The following is a 21,343-nucleotide window of genomic DNA, read 5'->3' on the forward strand; positions in this document are numbered from 1 at the left end:
CCAGCTACTCAGGACAAAAACCTAAATATCATCTTTAATTTCTTTCTCCTTCATCTTCTACATCCAATCCAGCATCAAATCTGCTCAGCTCTATCTCCAAAATGTGTCTACTATCTGACCACTTTTCTCCAATGCCATCACAACCAGACCACCATCATCCCTCAATCTGGACCACTGCAACAGACTTCTAACTGGTCTCTCTTCTCCCGCTCTTCCTCTCCTCTTGCCCTTCTGCCCTATAACAGCCAGATGATCTTATTGAAGTATAAATCAGATAACATACCTGTTTCTAGTGCAATGAATTCCCATTGCACTTGGCAAAAAAAAATTCTTATGTTGAGTTACAAGACTTAATAGGATATGGCTCCTACATCTGTCCCTCTCCAAACTTATCACTGTGCACACACATTGTAGACGTCACCCCATACACCCTTCTTTCCCATACAGGCCACTCTTGCCTCTGACTATTTCAAACTGGGCATGCTCCTTCAGGCCTCAGATATTTTACACTTATTGTTCCTGACTCCTGGAATTCTCTGCTGCCTCATTTTCCTGTGGTTGGTCCCTTTCATTCAGGTATTGATTTAAATGTCTTAGAGAAAATTTCCCTAACCACTCTACTTAAAAACACCCTACCCTTCTGCACCTACCTTACAATTTTGTATGTGGTTGCGCCAAACTTTAGGATTGAAGAAATTGCTATTAATTACAAAGATTTAAGAATTATCTTTATTTTTCTTATTTACCAAAAATATTGTAATAACTCTGGTGTTTTTTAAAGCCAAGACTACTTTTATAGGGGAAGAAATACAAAAATATACATTAAAATAAGTATATCGCTTAATAAATTATTATAAATGAAATGTCTGAGAAACCAGCACCCTGGTCAGGAAGTAGAACATAGCCATCTCCCCCGCCAAAAAGTCCTCACATGCCTCTTTCCAACCACAACCCCATTCTTTCCCTCTGTAGGTAACTGCCATCCTGACTTTTATTATAACAAACTTCTTTGCTTATCTTTTAGTTTTAGCACTTGAGTATGCATCCATAATTTAGTGTCATTTTATCTGCTTTTGAACTTATAGAATCATACGATATGTATTCTTTTATGTTTACTTCATTTGTTTAATATTACTTTTTTAAGATGAAACCATGTTGCCCTAGGTCGCTATAGTTCACTCATTTAGTTTGGTGTTTAGTATTCCATTGAATGAATATACAACAACTTATTTGTCCATTATATGTTGATGGATGTTTGGGTTACTTCATTTGGGCTATTAGTATTGCTCTGAAGATTCTTGTACAGCTAACCTCACACATATATGCACACATTTCTGTAAGGTACATACCTAAAAGCAGAAATGCTGGGGTATAGGGTACAGAATTGTCAGTTTTTCTAGATTATGCCAAACTGTTTGTTCAAAGTAATTGGGTTGATTTATACTCCTGCCAATGGTGTATCAGTGTTGCCATTGCTCCACTTCTTTGCCAACTCTTGTTATTATCCATCTTTTACATTTTAGCTATTCTAGTGGGTGGCTAGTGGTCTCATTGTGGTTTAAATTTACATTTCCCCTGATTACTAATGAGGTTGAGCACCTCTGCATACAATTTTTGGCCATTTGGATAGTCTCAGTTGTGAAATAGCTGTTCAAGATTCTTTTGCCCATTTTTCTATTGGGTTGTATATTTCTTTTTAATATTCTGGAAATGAGTCCTATATCAATTAAATGTGTTCAAATACCTTTTCCCATTCTGTGGTTTGCCTTCCCATTATCTTTAATGATATCTTTTGATGAACAGGAGTTCTTAATTTTAATCAAGTCCAATTTATCAATATTTTCTGTTTAAGATTATTGCTTTTGTGTCCTGTTTAAAACTAGGATCTGAAGGTCAAGAAAATATATTTCTATATTTTTTTTCTAAAATACTTTTGCCTTTCACATTTTGGTCTGTAATCCATCTGCAATTAATCTTGGTTATGACATGAAGTAGGAGCAAAATTTAATATTTTTTCCCTGTGGGTGCTCAATTGTTCCAGGACCGTGTATTGAAAAGACTGTCCTTTCCAAGTGTGATTCCTATAACATCCCCCACCCCATTTAACTCACCTTTAACTCACCTATTGAGCTTGGCAGAAGCAGATGAGCCTCAGAGAATGACTGTAGACTATCAAATGTAAGTAGGTAATTGACTCCAATGACAGTTGCTATTCCAGATGTGGTCTTACACTGCAGCAAATCCACATTGCCCTTGATACTTGGTGTCTAGCTTTTGATCTGGCACATACTTTTCCTCTGTATCAATTTGCAAAGACCACAAGATGCGATTTGTTTTTACCTAGCAAACTTTCCCTTCAGGACTGTATCTTACTTGAGGACTATATCAACTCGCTGGCTCTGTGTTATACTTCAGTATTTAAGGACTTCATTTATGTTAACATCCCACCGAACATCATGGCGATTGGACCTGGTGCACAGAAAGTAGCAAGTCCTCTAAATGCCTTATCAGGAGGGAGATAAAAACCCATCAAAATTCAGAAGCCCACCAGCATGGTGAAGTTTTGAGGGGTCCAGTGTTTTGAGGTATATCCCAGGACATGCCAAGGTAAAATCTAAGTTGCTTCACCTTGTACTCCCACCATTAAGGTACAATGCTTCCTAGGCATCTTTGGATTCTGAACGTGATTTTCTGCCTCACATTTCTGCCTTTACTTGGAGTTGCCTGTTTTGAGTGGGGCCCAGAGCAAGAAAAGCCTGCAGATCCAGATTGCAGTAAAAGCTGCCCTGCTACTTGGACCTTAGGACCCAGAAGACCCAGTGATGCTCAGTGTAGCTATGGTCCGTGGTGATGCTGTGTGGAGCCCCTCACAAGAACAATAGAACTTTAGGATTTAACATCAAAGCCTTGCTCCCTTCCGTAGATAATTAACCTTCTCTTGAAAAAGAGCTCCTAGCTTGCTAGTGGATCTTAGATGAGATTGAACACTTGACCATGGGGCACCAATTGACCATGTGACCTGAGCTACCTATCATGAACTGGGTTTTAGTTCATCCATGAAATCATAAAGTTGGCACATAAAATGAAGTGATGTGTACAAGATCAGGCTTAAGCAAGCTGCATGATCAAGTGGCCCAGATGCCTATAGCAACTACTCCTGCACAGTTGCTTCTTCCTCAGTCCACACCTATGGTGTCACAGGGAGTACCCATAACTTGTTAACTGAAGAAGAAAGAACTCAGGCCTAGAATATGGATCATTCTTCACAATACACTTCAGCAATTACCATTCCAATCTAGACTGCCTCTGAAAAGTAGAGAAGAGACATTTCAGTGGACAGAACTTTGAGCGGTACTTCTGATTGTCTACTTTATCTAAGTAAAGAGATGTCCACAGGTGTAGATCTACAGCATGTCATGAGTAGTAGCTAATGGGTTGGCCAGGTAGTCAGGGACTTTGAAAGAATAAGGTCAGAAGACTAATGACAAGATCTGGGGCAGAGGCATGTGAATAGACCTCTCAGGATGAGCACAGAATATGAGGATATTTGTGTCCCAGGTGATGTTTATCAAAGGGCAACCACTCAGAGAAAGCCTTCATTGATCAAATGGACAGGCTGACTCATCCTGTGGCTGTCAGTCACCCTCTTTCCCTAGCATCCCAGTGCTTGCTCAGCTGGCTCATGTACAAAGTAAATATGGCAGCAGGGAGGGAGGTTATACATGGACCCAGTAACATGAAATTCCTGTCACCAACACTGATCTTGCTATTGTCCCTGCTGAGTGCCTAACTTGCTAAGAACAGAGCCCAGTGCTGAGCCACCAGTGGGGCCTCGCCTCCTGGGAGACACCAGCCACCTAGTGGCTAGTTAATTATACTGGATCCCTTCTGTAGTGGAAGGGCCAGCAATTTGTCCTCGTGAAAATACTGATTCTGGATATGAATCCAAAGTCCCTTCCTATAATACTACCAATCATGATCTTACAGACATGGTATCTCTCACAATACAACTTCTAAATAAGAAATTCATTTCCCAACAAAAGAAATGTATCAGTGGGCTCATGACTATGAATTTCATAGGTCTTTCCATGTACCAAATCACCCAGAAGTGGCTGGCTTGCTAGAACAATATAATGACCTACTAAAACCAGTTATTAGGCCTGACAAGAACTATGTCAGGAGCCAGGGGATTCTCTGGGTTGCCTCTTAATAATTCTCTTGTTCAATAGTGAAAGTTAATAAGCAACCCAACTACTAAGGACTCAGATCCTTCCAGAATGAAGATTCAGCCACCCTACTAGGTAAAGAGCCATGACCAGCTAAAGTGCTAGCCAAGGGCAAAGAAAAATGGAGTAGAGAAAGAAATTATAAACATTAACTACAGCTTCATGACTAGTTATAGAAATAAGTACCAAAGTACTTATGCAAATTTGCTTCATAGCTTGTTCTATATATCTTCGTGTATATTAACTATTTTTTTCCTTCCCTCATCCCCTAAAAAGTTATATAAGAAATGGTGGTGGTAGTGAACTTGACAGTTTAATCTTCCGGTTACAGCATATCCAGGTGGGATTGTGCTTGAACTAGAAGAATTAACACCAGTAAGTAATAATAACTGACGGGATTTTATTTCTCCCCTTTGGGAGGAGGTGAGAGTTTCTTCATTTGTACAAAAGATAGTTAAATATGCATAGACAGAAGAATAAAACTGTTGTTGTTGTATAGAAATTTAAATATAGGTAGAAGCGAGTGCATGGGTGCTTATAGCTAAAAGGGAAGGTTGTGCTGGTTACTCACTGTAGGCACTCAGCTCCCTCTCCCTTCTCTTCACACACACACACACACCCCCCCATCCTCCTGTATTCTGCTCTGTTCTCCCAGGGTTGGGATATGCAAACCAAATTTCCCAGACTTCTTTGCCAGCTGGATTCCTGTTAGGTTTGGTCAATAGGAGGCACTGCAGAGAGGTCAGAAGGCAGCACAGGTTCCAGTACTGTGGTTGTTGTTGGCAGTTGCTGCAGTGGCAGCAGGGGTGGAGAGATTCTGAACTCTAACAGACCAGAGGGAGTACCTACCAGCAACTTTAGCTCTGGTCCAAGCAGGACCATTTGAGCAGATCTAGCACCGACTACAACAGTCTCCAATGGTGCAGCAGCAGGCACAGGCTCTCAGCAGTTCCTGAGCTCTGAGTATGTCACGCTCTCCTCCTTTTCTTTTCTGTCATCCAGCCCCATTCCATCTCCTTTTTGCTCTTCCAGATTTTGCTAATTCGTAACCAATTCCTGCTTTAACTTTACTGTTTGAAATACCTAGGCTGGTTTCTGATTTCCTAATTGGACTTTAACTAATTAACCATCCCTTGAATTGTTGCATTTTTCAGTTCTAGAACTCCTATTTGTTTTGTTTTTGTTTTGTTGTTTTTCAAATATGCCATGTCACCTTTTACAGTTTCTAATTCCAGTTTCAAGTTTGACTTCTACCTCTATGAACATATTAAACATAACTGTTTCATGATCTATGTCTGATAATTCCAGCATCTGGAGTCCCCTGGGTCTATTTCTGTTGTCTGTTGTTTCTGCTGTTTCTCACTCCTAGTATCTTATCTCTTCATGAGTCCAGTTACCTCTGATTGTTTGCTGGATATTGAATTTAAAAATTATTCAAAGACAAAATTTGACACCTAGGATGATGTTATCTCCCTCCAAAGATTTGAAGGATATGAGAGCTTTAGAATCATGGATTATCTTAATCCAAGTTCAAAGTTTAAGACCTTCTACACTTAACAGAATCCTCAAATTTTAGCTATAATCCAGGACAACTGGTTTATATGCAGTTCACTCTTACTCCTACAGTGTAGCTTTCCAGGAGTCCCACTCTTGGCCCCACCTCCACTATCTTCCAGAAGTCCTAATTATCTTTTCATAAATACCTCATGTTGAAAAGAAAGCATCCGAGTTTGAGGCAAAAGTATCAACGGAAACAATTAAGATTCTCTTCCTTTAATACTAAAATTAAACAAACACCAAAGCCTTTTGTCATATAATTTTAAACTTTTTTATCCAGAGATAAAATTAAATTTATATAAATCTCTAACACTGTCAAGATTAGTTTTGCATTCTGGTGTGTATATTTGTGAAAGACTTAAATGTAAACATCCAAGAAAGTAATAATAACCAATACTTGTTTTTAATGTAATTTTAGCAGAAAGAAATTTAAGTTGGAGAAAGTCATTACTAACACTCAGTTTTACCTGATTCAAGCTCTTCACTAGGGGTAGAGTCAAATTTGAAGATAAAAGTTTGGAGGAGTACCATAAAGCATGAAGTAGAAAACAATCGAGCAGAGAAGAGTCAAGGAAAAGTAGAGGAGTAGCAGTTCTGTTGTGATAAAATTCAGACCCAACCTCCTCCCACTACTATTGTTACAACCATGATGGCAATAACTTTTAACATCATTATTTCACAAATAAAATGAAGGAGATAATAATGACCAGTTCCAAATTTTCAAGCCTATTTTCAGTTTTGCATGCCAGTAGGGTAGCTCCTCCTTGCCATACGTTGTTCCCATAGAACAACCTAACTACACTTACCAGTTCTCCAGGAAAAAATCATACACACCGTGGAAGGAGATAAAATGAATCAAAATCCCCTCATTAATAGAAACCCATAAAATGATCAACAGGTAGGCATAATTTAATTCCCAGGGTGCCTGAAAATGAGACAATCAGATTGACCTGCCATGGACACAGAGCAGCACTGTCAAGAAGCACTGTTCGGCGTGCCCAGTGTTTCCTCACTTACCTCTCCCAGCAGTCATAATTTCCTAATGCCATCACTGTACTTCATAGACTGCAGTCAGAGGGATCTCCTTGGCCTTTCTTCCATCACTTGGTCCCTTATTTTAGAAGCACAGGTGGCTTCATGCACACAAATATCCTTTCTCAAACAGAGATAGCCGCTTACACTTTTGTTACAGATTTTAATACAAGCTTTTATTTTATGGCTTCTTCTCTCCTTAGGTCATGATAAATACACTTTAAGATCATCATACTTCAACAAATTTCATAAAACAAAAATAGTACCTCTATATAATTTTCTCCATGCAGCAAGCCAAGTTCATTTTGTATGAAACATTTTTCCCCTTGTAAAACTAGAAGGTAAATTTTTCAAAAAAAGAGTTTTAATTTAAATTGATTCTCCAGTCCTAGCAAGTACCACGCTATTCTGGGTCCCCAAAGAAAGCAAGTGTAAATCAAGTTCTATAGAACGTCTTTGGTTTGTATTTAAACTAACGATTCATGCAATTCCACAAAGAAATCAGTGTTATATTTTTCTTAACATTCAACTTAAAACATTAGACATAATAAGCTGAATGGGGGAAAATCGTGATCAAATGCTAAAAACGTAAACATGAAGAAAAGTAAACATGAAAACAAATCTCTTTTAAAAATTCATTTAATTACAAGAAAATCAGCCAGAAAATTGCACAGTTCCAAACAAATCCTCTACATAAACACAAGGGCTCGTTTACCATCATCTTTTTATATTTATCTTCCAGATAACATTCCATCTATTGAACCTGGCCTTTACTGGCAAAAATTAGAATACATGGATGTTTTTACTATTCAATATTCCATACACAGAATTGGCTTTTGTTTCTAAGTTAAGATGGTGTCTATCATTTTGCTTCGGTTTGCTTCAAATTTTAAAATTGTTCCCTTGTGAGGATTTCAATTAGCCACTCCCAAAATCCGATGCAAAAAACAAACAAAAAAAACAGCTGTTTTACTAAATGATTCCTGTCTTCCACTTCATTTCACCAGCCCAAGTACAAATTCAGAGAAAAGCTTCTCAAGTCCTGCAGTTTCAAATTCCTTTTGTAACTCATCCAACGATGAATACTCTTTGACTTCAAATGCCAGAAACCTGCATTATACAAGAGAAACTCATGAATATGCCGAGATTTGTCAGAGTATAATTATCGATTCAGTTGCTTTTCCATCTGCAATAGTACTAAATTATACCTTTTGTGTTCTGTCTGTACTTTTGTTTCAACCAGTACACTAATCATTTTCTCTCTGCATTTCTTTCCACTTGAGTCCACATCTACTTTGGAGGTTTTCTGAAGAATCAGGTACTCCTAAATGATAAATCAGTATGTTAAATATATATCTTACTCCGAATCTCAAAGTCCTAGTTTTAAAGGAGCCCTAAACCTGCAGGCTTATTTTCATGCTTAAAGAATACTCTCTTTCTGGGTCAAGCAGTAAGAAAGTTACACCGTGTTTTTACATACTTGGCAGCATGACGTACTGGTGAATGCAGGAGTAAAGAAGGATGTCGTCAAGCTATGCAGGTTTAAATCTGGACTGGACAGCCCACTAGGTCTGATTCTGGGCTGGTTACCTAAACCCTCTGTGCCTCAGTAACCTACTCCATACACAATACTCATAACAGCACCTACCTTATGGGAAGTTGTGATGATTAAATGAACTAATGCTTGCCTGGCACACATTGCTATAGCACACTGAAGAGTACTGGCTACTGTCATTATTACTACTACGTCAGTGTCTGCATGAAGTTAACAGGCACACAGCACTTACCATTCCAAATTGACGGCATCTATAAATATGTACCTGTAATTCTCAATCCTGATATATAATCTTATAAAAATTTAACACAGATCTTTATATTAAATGGCATTTTAGGGACAGCTAATAAAAAATAAAGAATTCTTTAAAAAGTACAGTTTCTCTACATTAGCAGAGTTCTAGTCATATGAATAAATACTTGTTAATTAATTGATGGATCCAATCTGAGTAACAACATCTGTGAAACAGCTGCACTTACCCTAACATGCATGACTGAGCTGGCTTAAAGAAAAATCCAAATCTTTTGGGGAAATATGAGCAAGGAAATTAATTTGTATTCATTTTGTCAGCCAGCATTTTACCCAAAAGGATCCAGTTTTATAGATATACTACAAATCACCTGAAAATATGTGGTTCCTTGGTCAGAACCCAATCTAGGACCTATATGAAATTTGAATTATTTGTTGTATCTATATGCTATAACCCAGTACTAATCTGGTTAACCAAATGCCAAACTAGTTTTGTGATAAGAGCCAGTCATGAAAAAGCTAGGTAGTTAGTCTACAAATCTTTAAGATTATAAGTTGTGCAAGTTAAATCTGTTTAAATAAATCCAATCGTAATTATTCTCGAGCCAACACATCTGAAAGCATAAAACCTATTAAATGATTTGTAGCTCTTTTAAGATTTAAACTATAATAAGCAGCTTTCCTCGTCTGGTCCCACATAAAACAGGTCAGATGAGTTTAAAATGAGAACTTGAAAAATCTGAAGATGATGATTTTGAAAGCAGCTGCTGAGACAAGTCAGATGGAAACAAGTTAGGGAGGAGGTGACAAGCTGACAGCCCTAATGATTCTACTTCTACTCACACGAAATCCTGGTTAGCAGGGACCAGCTCCTCTTTCCAGGTATTATAGATACCAAATGAAGTGTCAGAATGTATTTTTAACTGCTAAAAAGTTAAAATTTTTGCAGACTACCCACAAATATACCCCTTACACTGTCTAACTAAGGAAAGAAAGAAAAATAGGCATGAACTTTTAGTGCACATTTATGAAGTTGAGGCTCCAAGCTAATTACAGAAACAAACACTCATGCACCACAGAGATGGTTTTCATAAGCTATCATTTTCATTAAGTGGCATGATTTTTTAGATATAATCTTATACTTATTCTTCAAGCTTTGCAGGTTTATAGTTGTCATTAGAAGTTAAAGACATTCTTAAAATAGAAAATGAAGATCCATTAACATGGTAATGGTAAAAGGAGAAACATCTTAATGATTAATCTGTCCCATTGTTATAAAACACACTTACAGAGACACCATTTTAGCAGAAAATAGCCAAATTTATATTCAACATTAAACTTTTTGGCACCTTGATGTTATTTCTGTCTCCTTGTAGTAAAATCAGTATTATTTTACCCATGAACATCAGTCTTCCTGTCAGCCTTAAATTGGAAGCCCACTTCTCCACAGTTTTGACATATTTAGTCTTTGCTCTCATGTGATCTAAATGCAGAAGAGTTATCCACAATCCATCATCCACAGCCGTGCTTGTTGCAAAAGCACACGTCTCACTGCCACTTCCAGTCTCTGGTTGGTTGAGGATGTGCCTGAGATTCTGCTGAATCCAGAGAACCAGCTCGTGAACCATAGGTTCTGACACAAGGTTCTCCGCTTGCTCAAGTAACTTCTCCTTCACAGTCACACAATGGGCCCTGGTCAGGTGTTCCGAGTTAACCGAGATACCAGGCAGACACGAAGGGTAATTGACCGGTAAATGGAACACCAATTCTAAGGATACATCCGCATCCATAAGTCCTTCAGCTTTTGTGCGAATTCTGAACACGGTCCCATCTGTCTCTGGAAGGCATCCAAAAGTAATGATTAGCTGCACATAATTCAATCTGAATGGAACACTAACAAGTTAAAATTTTTATTTCAAGTCTCAATTTATTTCTCACGTGAAAACTCTGAGTTGTTTTACGAAGAGACACATAATACTAAGAAAGCCCTGATTTATGAACTTCAACCTTCCTTCAACCACACACACATTCACGGATGCATGCACACCAGCACCCAGGACTTCGCTGGCATTTACACTTGCCAGCACCCCCAATTTTATTAAGGTTACCAGAAAGGTTTCTTGTCGTAAAATGTTTTTCCACCCAGACTTAGTTGATAATTCTGCAAATCCCTAATAAATTTATATGAACATTCAAAGAAACGGTATCCTGCATATATAAAATCAGTAATTAATTAAAAAGTTATACACTAAATCCAATGAAGGTCATTTTGCGGTAAGTCCAAATCGAAGCAAACCCCTGGAATCCTGCATGGTTGTAGGGCTGCAGAGAAACTCATGACTGTGCATGATACAGTAACTGCCTGGACCCGCTCTCTTCTTACTTCAAATATATTAGTATCAGTGTAACATGAAGGGAGCAAGATGAACTAAAATCGGGCGGACATCATTTCAGCCACTTCTGGCTCTGTAAGGAGGAGGGGCACCCACACATAGGATATGAGATGAAACACTCTGCTCTCTTTCAGATTTGCTCCACTTCACCCCTCTGATGTGTTCCACACCACTTCACCCCACTTTTCAAAAAGTTGATAAAACGTCAGGCTGATTCATTCTGCAGGAGGCAGAAACACACAGATCAGAAGAGCAGAGCAGAACAGGACTGGGTGCAGACGAATTGCTTTGAAGCTAACTTGCTTCTCTCCCCCGACTTCTTTGTCCACTCGTCCTTGTTCATTCTCTTCACAAGAGAGGCAGTCAAACCCTCCCATTTTCATACCTGGATTGCTGCTCAACAGCCTCAAGAACTGAAAGCTGAACGTATCCCCATCTTAAAGAACCTAACAGAACATTAAAATGGCTTTCCAGCCATCTGACTCCATTTCTGTCAAAGCTGTTGTTACAGACATTGATTCACAGGACCAAACACATGTTACACAAGAGTTTTTTCTTCAACAGAATCTCCAGTTGCATTGAAGCAAAGCACTATTTTAAAACACCACCCTGAAACACAGGCAGTAACCATTATAAAGACCATATTAAAATGATACAACTTAAATTTGCATTACATAAGTAAAATGCGGACTGCATAAAGAAAAATTTTCCAAACCTAACTTAGTACACTCCTCTACAGTCCATCACTAGTTTCTCAAAACCCTTCTTTCTTCCACCCAGTTACTTATCCTTTTTAAAAACTATTTTATTATAAAGTAGGCTCCCCTATGTCAGTCAGATCAGTACATTTCACTATATGAAACGGGCATTATAAATAGACCTACAGACAACATATGACCATTAGGCTAAATAAATTTTCCAGAAATCTTCTGGGGAGTCCACTTTTTCTCTCAAGGGGGAGGCATAACTTTAAAAGATCTTAGTTCATTCACCATTCAACAAACATTCACTGAGCCCCTACTTGGCCCAAGGCACTGAGCTGGTGTCTGAGGAAAAACAGTGGGTAAAACGCAGATCCGGTCATAAGGACTCAATCCAGCGTCTCACAACATGAAAGAGTGGGCATATCCAAAGTGATCTTCCTCGACTTCTCTTCTACACTTAAAAATTTCTTCATCTATAAACATATATGCATACAATTTATATAAACATGCACTTTATATTATCTCCATGGAGATAATTCTCCATAGGAATGGCATTTCTGAATATCTTCAGAGCAAAGGGTATTGAAAGCTTTGTTCAAGGGTATTTGCATAACAGACAACCTTAGAAGCCAGAGAGCTTCTCCCTCCAGATCAGAGGGCAGATTTGTTTCCAGACCAGTAGAATAAAGACAACATATTCCTTCAGGACAAAGGTGGGGCAGGATTGCTAGCAGCCCCCTTATAAGACTGGAGGCTTCCTAAGCTTAGCTGTGACAAAGATGCACTGTGTTCGCAGAATCCACGTGGGCCACCTCCACATCGCCCCATGGAACTTGGGGAACAAGGGGACCCAATGTGAGGCTGAAGTTCACGCTGCCTGCCGTGCAGTGAGTAATAAACTGTCTAAATCCACCTGGGCCCACTGCCTCCTGCCCGGCTGACACTATGGGAGTGTGCAGCGACCTAGCAGCTGCAGCCGACGCTGCCCCTTAGGAACTGCTTGACCCCGTGACAACACGTACATTTTTTTTCACCATCTCGCTCTCTCCTTTTCACTCTTCTCTCTGAGCACAGCAAACCCTACCATCTCTAAGACACTGTTCCAATCATTAGCACTCTCTTGTGCCTGCCTTTTTTATCCCTCCCTCAAATCTTTGCTTCTCTTCCACTTACAAAATATTTATCTTCTTGCTTCAAAAAACCCAAAATCCAGTGCTACTCATTCCCTTACACTACAGACCTATCTTTCTCTGTCCTTCATTTTCAATCTTCTGGAAATATAAATCTCACCACCTGCATCCACGTTCCCATGAACTAGAAACCAGTCTCTCCACAACTACTTGTACTGTGACTTCCACCATCACTTCTCACTGAAGCTCCTTTCTCAAACACTACCCTTGCCCTCCCAAACACCGCCCTGCAGGAACAAGTTAATTCAGCAGGCCTGTGTTGCTCAAACCCTGCACACTCCCAAGGAAGGCCTGTCTTCAGGACTGGCCCTTGGCTGGCTCCTGGGAGATGAGCTCTGAGCCCTTGGCATATTCTGCCAGATAAGAGTGGTTTGGGTATACCCAAGGCCTAGGACCACAAGGTGCAAGTTTGATTAAAATTTATGGTGAATGTTCTTACTCTGGGGACTGGAGTCGGATTAGCTGAGGTCACTTATGCAGGCAGGGAAAGTCTACATGACTGACGCCCCATAAAAATTTGGACACCAAGGCTCGAGTGAATTTCCCTTGTTGGCAACACCCCTCACGTGTTGTCACACGCTGTGGCTGAGAGAACTAAGCATGTGGTGTGACTCCACGGGAAAAGGACACCTGGCAGCTTGTGTCTGGTTTCTCCTGGACTTCACTCCATAAGCCTTTTCTCTTTGCTGATTTTAGTGTGTCCTTTTGCTGTAATAAACTGTAACCACGAGTATACCAGCTTGTCCGAGTTCTGAGTCCTTCTAGCAAATCATCAAGGCTGAGGGTGGTTTGGGGGCCCGTGACACAGCCACATTCGGTGGCCTTCACCCTGCCCTACCTTTCCACAGCATCTGAATCTACTGAACCAATCTCCTCAAAATTCCCTCTTCCCATACCTCCCAGACACCACAGTGTCCTGGTCCTTTTCCTACATCTCTGATTATTTCAAAGCTTTTCCCAACCCCCAAATGCATAGCATTCTTTAAAGTGTAACCCCGTGAACAACTTGCTCATCCCAGTTACCCAAGCTTGAAATCTTAAAGTCACCTGTGACTCCTTGTTCCCCTCCTTGCTTCATACTTCATGTTCAATTGCCAAAGTTCTCCAGAATTTCTCTCCTTTCCATTCACAACCACCCTCCTAACTCAGGCCTTTCTCTGGTTTCTCTAACAGTGGGCTCCTCACCGCCTGGCTCTCCCCACACCAAATTACCCTATGCCACTCTCCCAGACTGACAAACAAATGACAAATTCCTCCACCGAACACCTAGAGCCAGACCACCACTCCACGTCCTCTCCCCTTACTCCTCGCTCCAACTAACCCATTTTACGCTGTGTCCTGAACACAGTCTCTGGTTTCCCGCCTTCAAGCCTTGCTCCTGCTGTCCTATCTGCCAAGAAGGCCCTTAACTCTCCACTTTCTGCCTACTGGGATCTTTGTTAACCACCAAAGCACCTCTCTAAAGCCTGGCTTGTGATTTCCATGGTACTTTGGACTTATTTTGTGGTATGTTCATACTCAGAATTATCATGGTTGAACCAAATTAACTATTTTCTTCACCACTGGAACACAGCTACACTCTTTTTAGACAACAACCAAAAAACAAAGCTTGTAATCATGGGACTCAAAGGTATAGAAGTCCTTGGTACCTGTGGTAGGCTACATGATGGCCCAAAGACATCCATGCCCTAATCCCCAAACCGTGATTACGTTACTTTACATGGCAAAAGGGCCTTTGCAGATGTGATCCTGAGAGGGAGGTTAACCTGGATTATCCAATGGGCCCTAAATGTAATCACAAGTGTTCTCACAAGAGGGAGGCAGAGGGAGACTTTACCACAGAAGAAGGCAATGTAATTGCTGGACCCAGATGCTATGCAGCTGGCTTTGAAGATGGAGACAGGGCCATGAGCCAAGGGGAGCAAGGAATGCAGCTCTAGAAGCTGGAAAAGGCAAGGAAATGGATCCTCCCCTAGGGGCCCCTAGAGGGAGCGCAGCCCTGGCAACTTGATTTCAGCCTGGTGAAACTGATGTCAGACTTCCGACCTCGAGAACTGTAAGGGAACAAATATGCGGTGTTTTAAGCCACTGCATTTGTGGTAATTTGTTACAGCAGCCAAAGGAAACTGATACAGTATCTGTGCCCACAAACAAGCTTTTCCCTTTCTGATCAAGACCCTGAAACCCAGTGTTCTCCAATCTCTGCCATATAAACACCCCCCTGTTCCTCCCCAGTGCAGTGAACTGACTGACAGAAACAGGCGATCCTGGGAGCAAGCCTTGAATGGCTATTGAGCTGGCCATTCAAATCCTTACCAATTTTCATTTTTCTTACTTATTTTCTCATCCTAGTCAGCAAATAGAAAAGCAATAGGAGAAAACCCTGACTTTTGCCTTAGAAAACTGTGAAATTATTAGTTATTTGTTTAGAAGAAAAACTGCTTTAATTCTTTTAAGAATTGGAAAGGATTAACATTCTTCCTAATTGGTCTTCTTCCTAATTGGTGACTCCTCGTCCCTCCCCCCCGACACACACACACACACACACACTATAGCAGCAAACTAAAATTACACAAAATGATGCTATCTCTGTAAGAAAATGAAAAGCCCAATAACATACCCCATTCTGTTGATATTTAACGTGGTAATAAAATTACACATTCTTTTAAAAACTCAGTTTCTCTCTAAAACTCTAGAAGTATGTATATTACCCTTCCATTTCTTGTCTGCCTTAGTTTGTACACGCAATTAAACTGGCTCCTTTTCGCCTCAGAATTTTTTATGTAACACATGCATCGTCAGTCTTATATTGGGTTTGTTTTTTGGGTTTTTTTATTTAAAAAAAAAAAGAAAACAAAGTAGCCTCTATCTGTTTTAAGATTATTAACAGCTTAGAAACAGAGTGATTAACAGAAAACTAATTCTGCTCTACATCTAATGCTAATCTCTGTCCTTCCCTGGCCCCAAAAAACTCTTGTTATTAAGTTTAACTCACAAACTCATCATTCTCAACAAACAGTGATGCCCTAGGAAGCTTATGCCTATCCTAGACAACTAAAATTTTCATAAGTTCCAAGACTATTTTCATCTATTCTAAAGACCCTACCAAAAGGTGTAGATCTTGCCTCTGGTTGAAGTTCACATACACATTCCTAGTCGTTTTGGGTTTTTTTGTAAGTCACTCTGCCTTATAACAAGTGTATCAACTTCATAACTAAAACACAAACTGAAATAGGTTTCAAACCTTATTCTTCCTTACAAGCACATGAAAGAAATTATCCTCCTAACCATACTCCAAACAACAGAAATTCAAACTAGAGAAACTGAACTAAACCCCAAACTCTACACTAATGTTATTTTCAGGTTTCACCCAGTTCGTAGTCACACACAATAGAAACTCAACAAATGCTGTCCAACAGCAGACGACACTGGAAAATGTAAACCAAATTTAAGAAAGTGAGTTCTTCAAGATTCATTTAGAGCCCATTAAGAAATCATTTATATACCATATACAACTGACTTTCCCTAGACTTGCTTTTTTTTTTTGCACTTTTTTAGATCTACTGAGAGTAAGACTTGGTGCAGAAAACTACTAAGAAGCTTCAATCACCCTCTCATTCTTCATGTGCACAGGATTTTCTTTCCTCTTGCTCCTAGGGGGCTCACCATAAGTATGTATCCACTAGGGCTTGTTATTATGTTTCAGCTGCATTTTTATATATATTAAAAATGTGGTTACAGAAAAAAAAAACTAAAAATACATGAAGTTAAAGTGGCAATCCCATCCTTTAGAAGTGAAGTTCAAGGCCGAACTGGTTTTGCAGAGGTGAGTTCAGTACTGACAAGCAGCAGGAAACAGAGCCGAGCAGATTGAGAGGGGTCAGTGGGTGACAGTCACGATTCATTTTGCAAGAGGGCCCAATCCAATCTGAGCATTAGTGTTAGCAGAATACAAAAATTCACTCTGAAGCTTCTGTGCAAACAAATTATACGATATTGGGTCTTACATGCTTCCCATTTTACAACTTTTTGTTCTGTGAGTTAATTTCTAGAAATGCAACTCCATGTATAATGAGCATTGACCATGGCAATATAATCTCTGTGACCCTCAATCACCTTATCAGGAAAATGAAGATTTATAACAATAGCAATCTCATCTATCTCATAGGTACACACACATACATGCACACACTCCCCTTCAGAATTATCTTGAACATAAGTTGGGTCATACCCATTTATTTCTCTGGGTGCCTATCATTGCTCTCTCTTTCTGGACAACTGTTTTTCTTGCTCTCTAAGAACTCTTTTCCTGACGCAGGAGCCCCATCTCTATTAAGGAGCATGATGCAGTGCAAGGGTCCACACACTCTGGAACCTGGTGGTTACTTATCCAGCCTGAGCATCCATTAGCTTCTCTGTAAAATAAAGCTAAGAGCACCCCTCATCAAGTAAGATGCATTTAAAAGGGTAGGTGACCCCATTAAATCTGGCACCTGGCCTGACTGCACTGCACAGAGAGGGGCAGAATCCCCTAATCTGGTCTACCCACAGCCCTCCCTGGTAGACAGGAGTGTGGGGGCTTAGAACATTTGTACGCATTAAGGATAGTAACACCTGATGTCTCTCACTATGCGCTTACTATAACCATAGTAAAGAGGCCAAATGTACATAAATTCCCTGAAATTCTCGGCATAAATTAACCCAGCTAAACTAAACTATTCACCCTCTTCAATCTTATGGCCTTAAGAGTTGACCCTTGGGTAGGCAGCCTGAGCCTTCCTGGGCTATCTTGTCACCAGAAGTGCAGTCCCACCACAATGTTCTCCCGCTTCCAGTGGGTACACGGAGAAGCTTGTCTGGGGGAGGCCAGGAAGGAACTGATGGTGTTCAGAATGGTCCGGTATCAAGCTTATATCCTCCAACCCAAGCTGACAGTGACCCTGGAGTGGAAGCCAACAGCCCACTGCATGTTCACTGTGGTCTGTTCAAGAAGTCCTAAGTTTCCCTTAATTCCCAGTTGTGAACATCAAACATCCCTATTTCAATCCCTGAATTGTTCTATTCTCCAATGAACCTTTCAGCAACAAAATGTCCTAAGTTGTTACACTGAATTCTTTATAATTCAATTACTTATTGATGCCAGAACACTGAATTAAATTAATTAGGAGGCATGGCTTGAAAGTCACGCTCAATTTAACAGCAGATAAAGGGTCCACAGTGCTCTCAATATTAAGACACTGCTTTCTTTAAACACTTACTTTTTTGGGTTTTCTCTGACCTGCCAGCAGGGTCTCATGCTCAGCAGTGTACTCATGACCCCGATCACTACCACTCCATCCTCTTTAAGGTGTGATGGGAAATCATAGGTTCATTTTTCCAGGATATTCCCAACTGAGCTATAATAAAGGAATTTAGGAAAACTGATCATCTCGTCAAATAGCCTGCCTCAGGCAGAAGTAATTACCAATAACGAGAGCAGTGGAGACAGCGAGTAAGATAATGAAGAATTACAAATGCTATCCAATCAGAAGAGGGGTGACCAGAAAACACTACAAGTGAGTAAATCCTTTCATATGGATTTTAAATAATTGTTTCAAAAAGATCCAAGACAGGCTAGGCATGAAAAAGAAAGGAGCTCCAATACTAATTGGTTCACAGGACCTGGAACATAACAGTGCTCCATGGATGTGCAGATGGGTGATGCAAGAAAGAATAAATGAGAAGGAGCCAACCATTGCTCTGTGTGTGAATAACACACCACATAGATCCCATGAAACCACCTTAACCCTAGATGGCTTTCTCACAACACCCAGCACATTTTAGACCCCCTTCTTAAAGGTCAACCAATTTACCCTCAGAATGACCATTTTAATAGCAGCTGAAACATAGAAGGCTAAATCCCATGCCAAAAAATTTACATACTGTATCTGAAAGCTAAGTGAAAATCGAAAATTATCTGCATCCCTGCACTTTTTCATAAAGTGCAGTTTTGGTTTTTACTTAATAGAAGCCATAGACAGAGACAGACGAAGTTTTAACTATCATCAAAAAATAGCCAAAAGAACCTTTCTAGACTGTAAGCTCCTAGAGGACATGGGCAGTGTCTTTGTCAATATTTGCAGGGAATCAATAAATATGGGCTGAAGGATCAATGCACCCCCAAGAGCCTGTAACTGGCAACCACCTCTCAGTGGACTAGAAAAAGCAGAAAATCAACTTAGAAACACTGAGAAAAGGTTGGGATGGAGCACTGGGCGATATTCAAAAATTCATTCAACACACATTTACTGACTACCTACCACGTGCCTGGCACTGTTCTAGATGCCTGGAGTTTTGTGATTACAAAACAAACAGGGTCTCTGCCCTCATGTAACTTGAGACAACTACTACCCATACAGAGTTAAAACTGCGGTGAGTGCTCTGAAGGACATAATGCATAGTGCTTATAAAGGATATAATGCAACTTAGGGAAGCTGGATTTAAACTAGGGGGGTCAGGACAGGCCTCTGTTTAAGGTGAGATCTGAAGAGTAAGTAGGGGATGGCCAGAGATAGCATGTGGGTGCCATTCCAGGAGGGCACGGCCGGAGCGCAGGGCTAGGCGCTCAGCGAGTGGGAGAGCGACAGACAAGCAGGGAGTGGGGCGGGCGCGCGGGGAGTGGGGCGTGGGAGTTGGCGCGTGGGACCGGCGCGGGGCGGAGGGCGCGGAAGGCAGGGACCGGCCAGCGGGCCGCACGAGCCTGGGCATCAGGTTCTCCGTTCACTGCAGAGTGGCGAGCAGGGGCGCGACCCTATTCCCGTTTCAGGGGGTCGCCTCCCTCTCCCGCCTGCTCCGACAGAACCCCAGTCCCCGCTGCGTGTCATTCCATCAGTCCACTAGCCCGGTCCCCAAATGTGGGCCCCAGGGCAGGGAGCCCGGTCTCGGGGGCGGGGAGGAGAGGGCGCCTGGTCCCTCCGTCGCGGAGTAGTCACCTGAGCGGCTCAGCACCTCCCACTCGTCGGGCCCGCAGAAAATCGCGGCCAAGGCCGAGAGCTCCTCCTGCGCCCGCTCCGCCATGGCCGCGCGGCCCCGCCCCCTCCGCACCTCCCCTTCCGCCGCCCCCGCCCCCGCCGGCCCGGAGCAGCGCGGCCGGCCGGCCACCAGGGGGCGCTCCGCGTCTCCGCAGCGCCGGGGGCCGGGCGGGGGCGGGGTGGCCCTGGAAGTCCCGCCCACAGCTCCCGCTCGCTCACTCCAGACGGGAGGCTCCGTCCGTTTTGGGGACTTTTCTGGGAGGCCAAAGGCCCCGTGGCCCGGGGCAGGGTGTCTGCCAGAGGCGACCGTGCAGCTTACCCGTTGCTTTCCTGACAGAGGGAGGCCTCCCAGCAAAGCCCGACAACCTCTAGCTTTTAGCCCCGGCTTTGAACTCGCTCACCTTTGCTGCCCAGACCCGGCCTTAAGCTGCCCGGGCGGGGGATGGACAGGGCAAAAGTAACCTTGCAGTTAGGAAGAAATCAACAAGCAGGGAAGTGACCAGAGAGGAGGTAGCCCTGTACCCACCTAGCCTTGAACTAGGTGTTGCGGATGCTGCAGTCAACAGAACAGACGAGATTCTCGGTCCTCGCGGAGCCATTAGTGATCCAGGCGGTCTGGGACTCGCGGAAAAGGCGCGGGGCAGTAACAACCCCCACTGCTGAGCTGTAACCGGCGCTGGGACTCCGGACAGGGATCAGAGTCCTGGGACCCCTTTTTTTTAACAGGTGCAGAAATGGAGAGTTAGACTTGCCAGCCCTGGCATTGTAAGAAAATTACTGGGGTAGCCCGGGACCTTGTGGGGAGCTATGTGCCCAAGGTGCTGGGTGCAACGTCATAGCATTCCCCATTTGTCTCCTGTCTTCACAGGGGACAGCCCTGCTGAATGAACCAATGGAACTCCTTGGACTTTGGGGGTACAATCGAGTGGTGTAAGCGTAGCAAACGCTGGCTTTTCAATATTATTTATTTTGTGATATTTGATGCATACAAAACAGTGTGGCTCTTGAAACTTGGTAATGAAATGATCACCCCTGAATCCAGCACTTAAATGTAAGAATTGGAGCAATACTAATAGGGTAACAATTATCAGTCCGTTCTGTTTCAGCTTTGATTTAGAGAACGAGATTACTATGATCCTCGGTGATAGCTCTGTCAGCATGTTTGGCTTGTCCTTTTGTTTTTCAAGTAACAATTTAAAATTTGGCATTCCCCAAATGTAGCTGGTCTAGCTCACCGAGGTCCCACAATTTTTGTTTGCATCAGAAATAACATTCTTTGAGATAAATCAGGGAATTTAGATGGCCTCACAGTGACTCCTGTCATTGACCTACAAAACTCAGAATAAACGGGGCTGATTTTAAGACTGAATCCATGTTACCATCATCAACATCATTCCCACTGTTGGTAAAAAGGGATTTTAAAAAGG

General features: G+C 41.7%; 1 protein-coding gene across 3 annotated transcripts; it reads right to left on the minus strand.

The window, feature by feature from the left end:
* Positions 1 to 6,937: 6,937 nt before the first annotated feature.
* Positions 6,938 to 19,968, minus strand: RWDD3 (RWD domain containing 3). 3 transcript variants are annotated; one of them, XM_087446996.1, is made up of 4 exons: positions 19,878 to 19,968; positions 10,016 to 10,456; positions 8,024 to 8,139; positions 6,938 to 7,925 (listed from the first exon to the last, which is right to left on the minus strand). In XM_087446996.1, exons 1-3 carry the CDS (start codon positions 19,960 to 19,962, stop codon positions 8,063 to 8,065), a joined length of 603 nt encoding a protein of 200 aa, XP_087303122.1. In that variant the 5' UTR covers positions 19,963 to 19,968; the 3' UTR covers positions 6,938 to 7,925; positions 8,024 to 8,062. The 3 variants fall into 3 exon arrangements, with proteins under 3 accessions (XP_087303122.1, XP_004420862.2, XP_087303112.1); XM_004420805.2 differs by having other exon boundaries at positions 6,940 to 7,925; positions 9,969 to 10,456; XM_087446986.1 differs by lacking the exon at positions 19,878 to 19,968 and adding an exon at positions 18,165 to 19,849 and having other exon boundaries at positions 6,940 to 7,925; positions 9,969 to 10,456.
* Between the last annotated feature and the right edge of the window lie 1,375 nt (positions 19,969 to 21,343).

The sequence above is a fragment of the Ceratotherium simum genome, chromosome 2 (assembly GCF_057802395.1).
Source record: "Ceratotherium simum simum isolate JZ-2026a chromosome 2, ASM5780239v1, whole genome shotgun sequence".
NCBI classification, from domain to species: domain Eukaryota; kingdom Metazoa; phylum Chordata; class Mammalia; order Perissodactyla; family Rhinocerotidae; genus Ceratotherium; species Ceratotherium simum.

Bases quoted from the DNA above. Each gene is read 5' to 3' on its own strand.
- RWDD3 (XM_004420805.2), bottom strand. From the start codon at position 19,962: ATGGCGGAGCGGGCGCAGGAGGAGCTCTCGGCCTTGGCCGCGATTTTC. The intron at 8,140-9,968 runs GTGCCAAAAAGT...TTTATCATTTAG, and splicing joins GAGACAGAAATAACATCAAG to GAGTACCTGATTCTTCAGAA. The intron at 7,926-8,023 runs GTATAATTTAGT...TGTATAATGCAG, and splicing joins GTACAGACAGAACACAAAAG to GTTTCTGGCATTTGAAGTCA.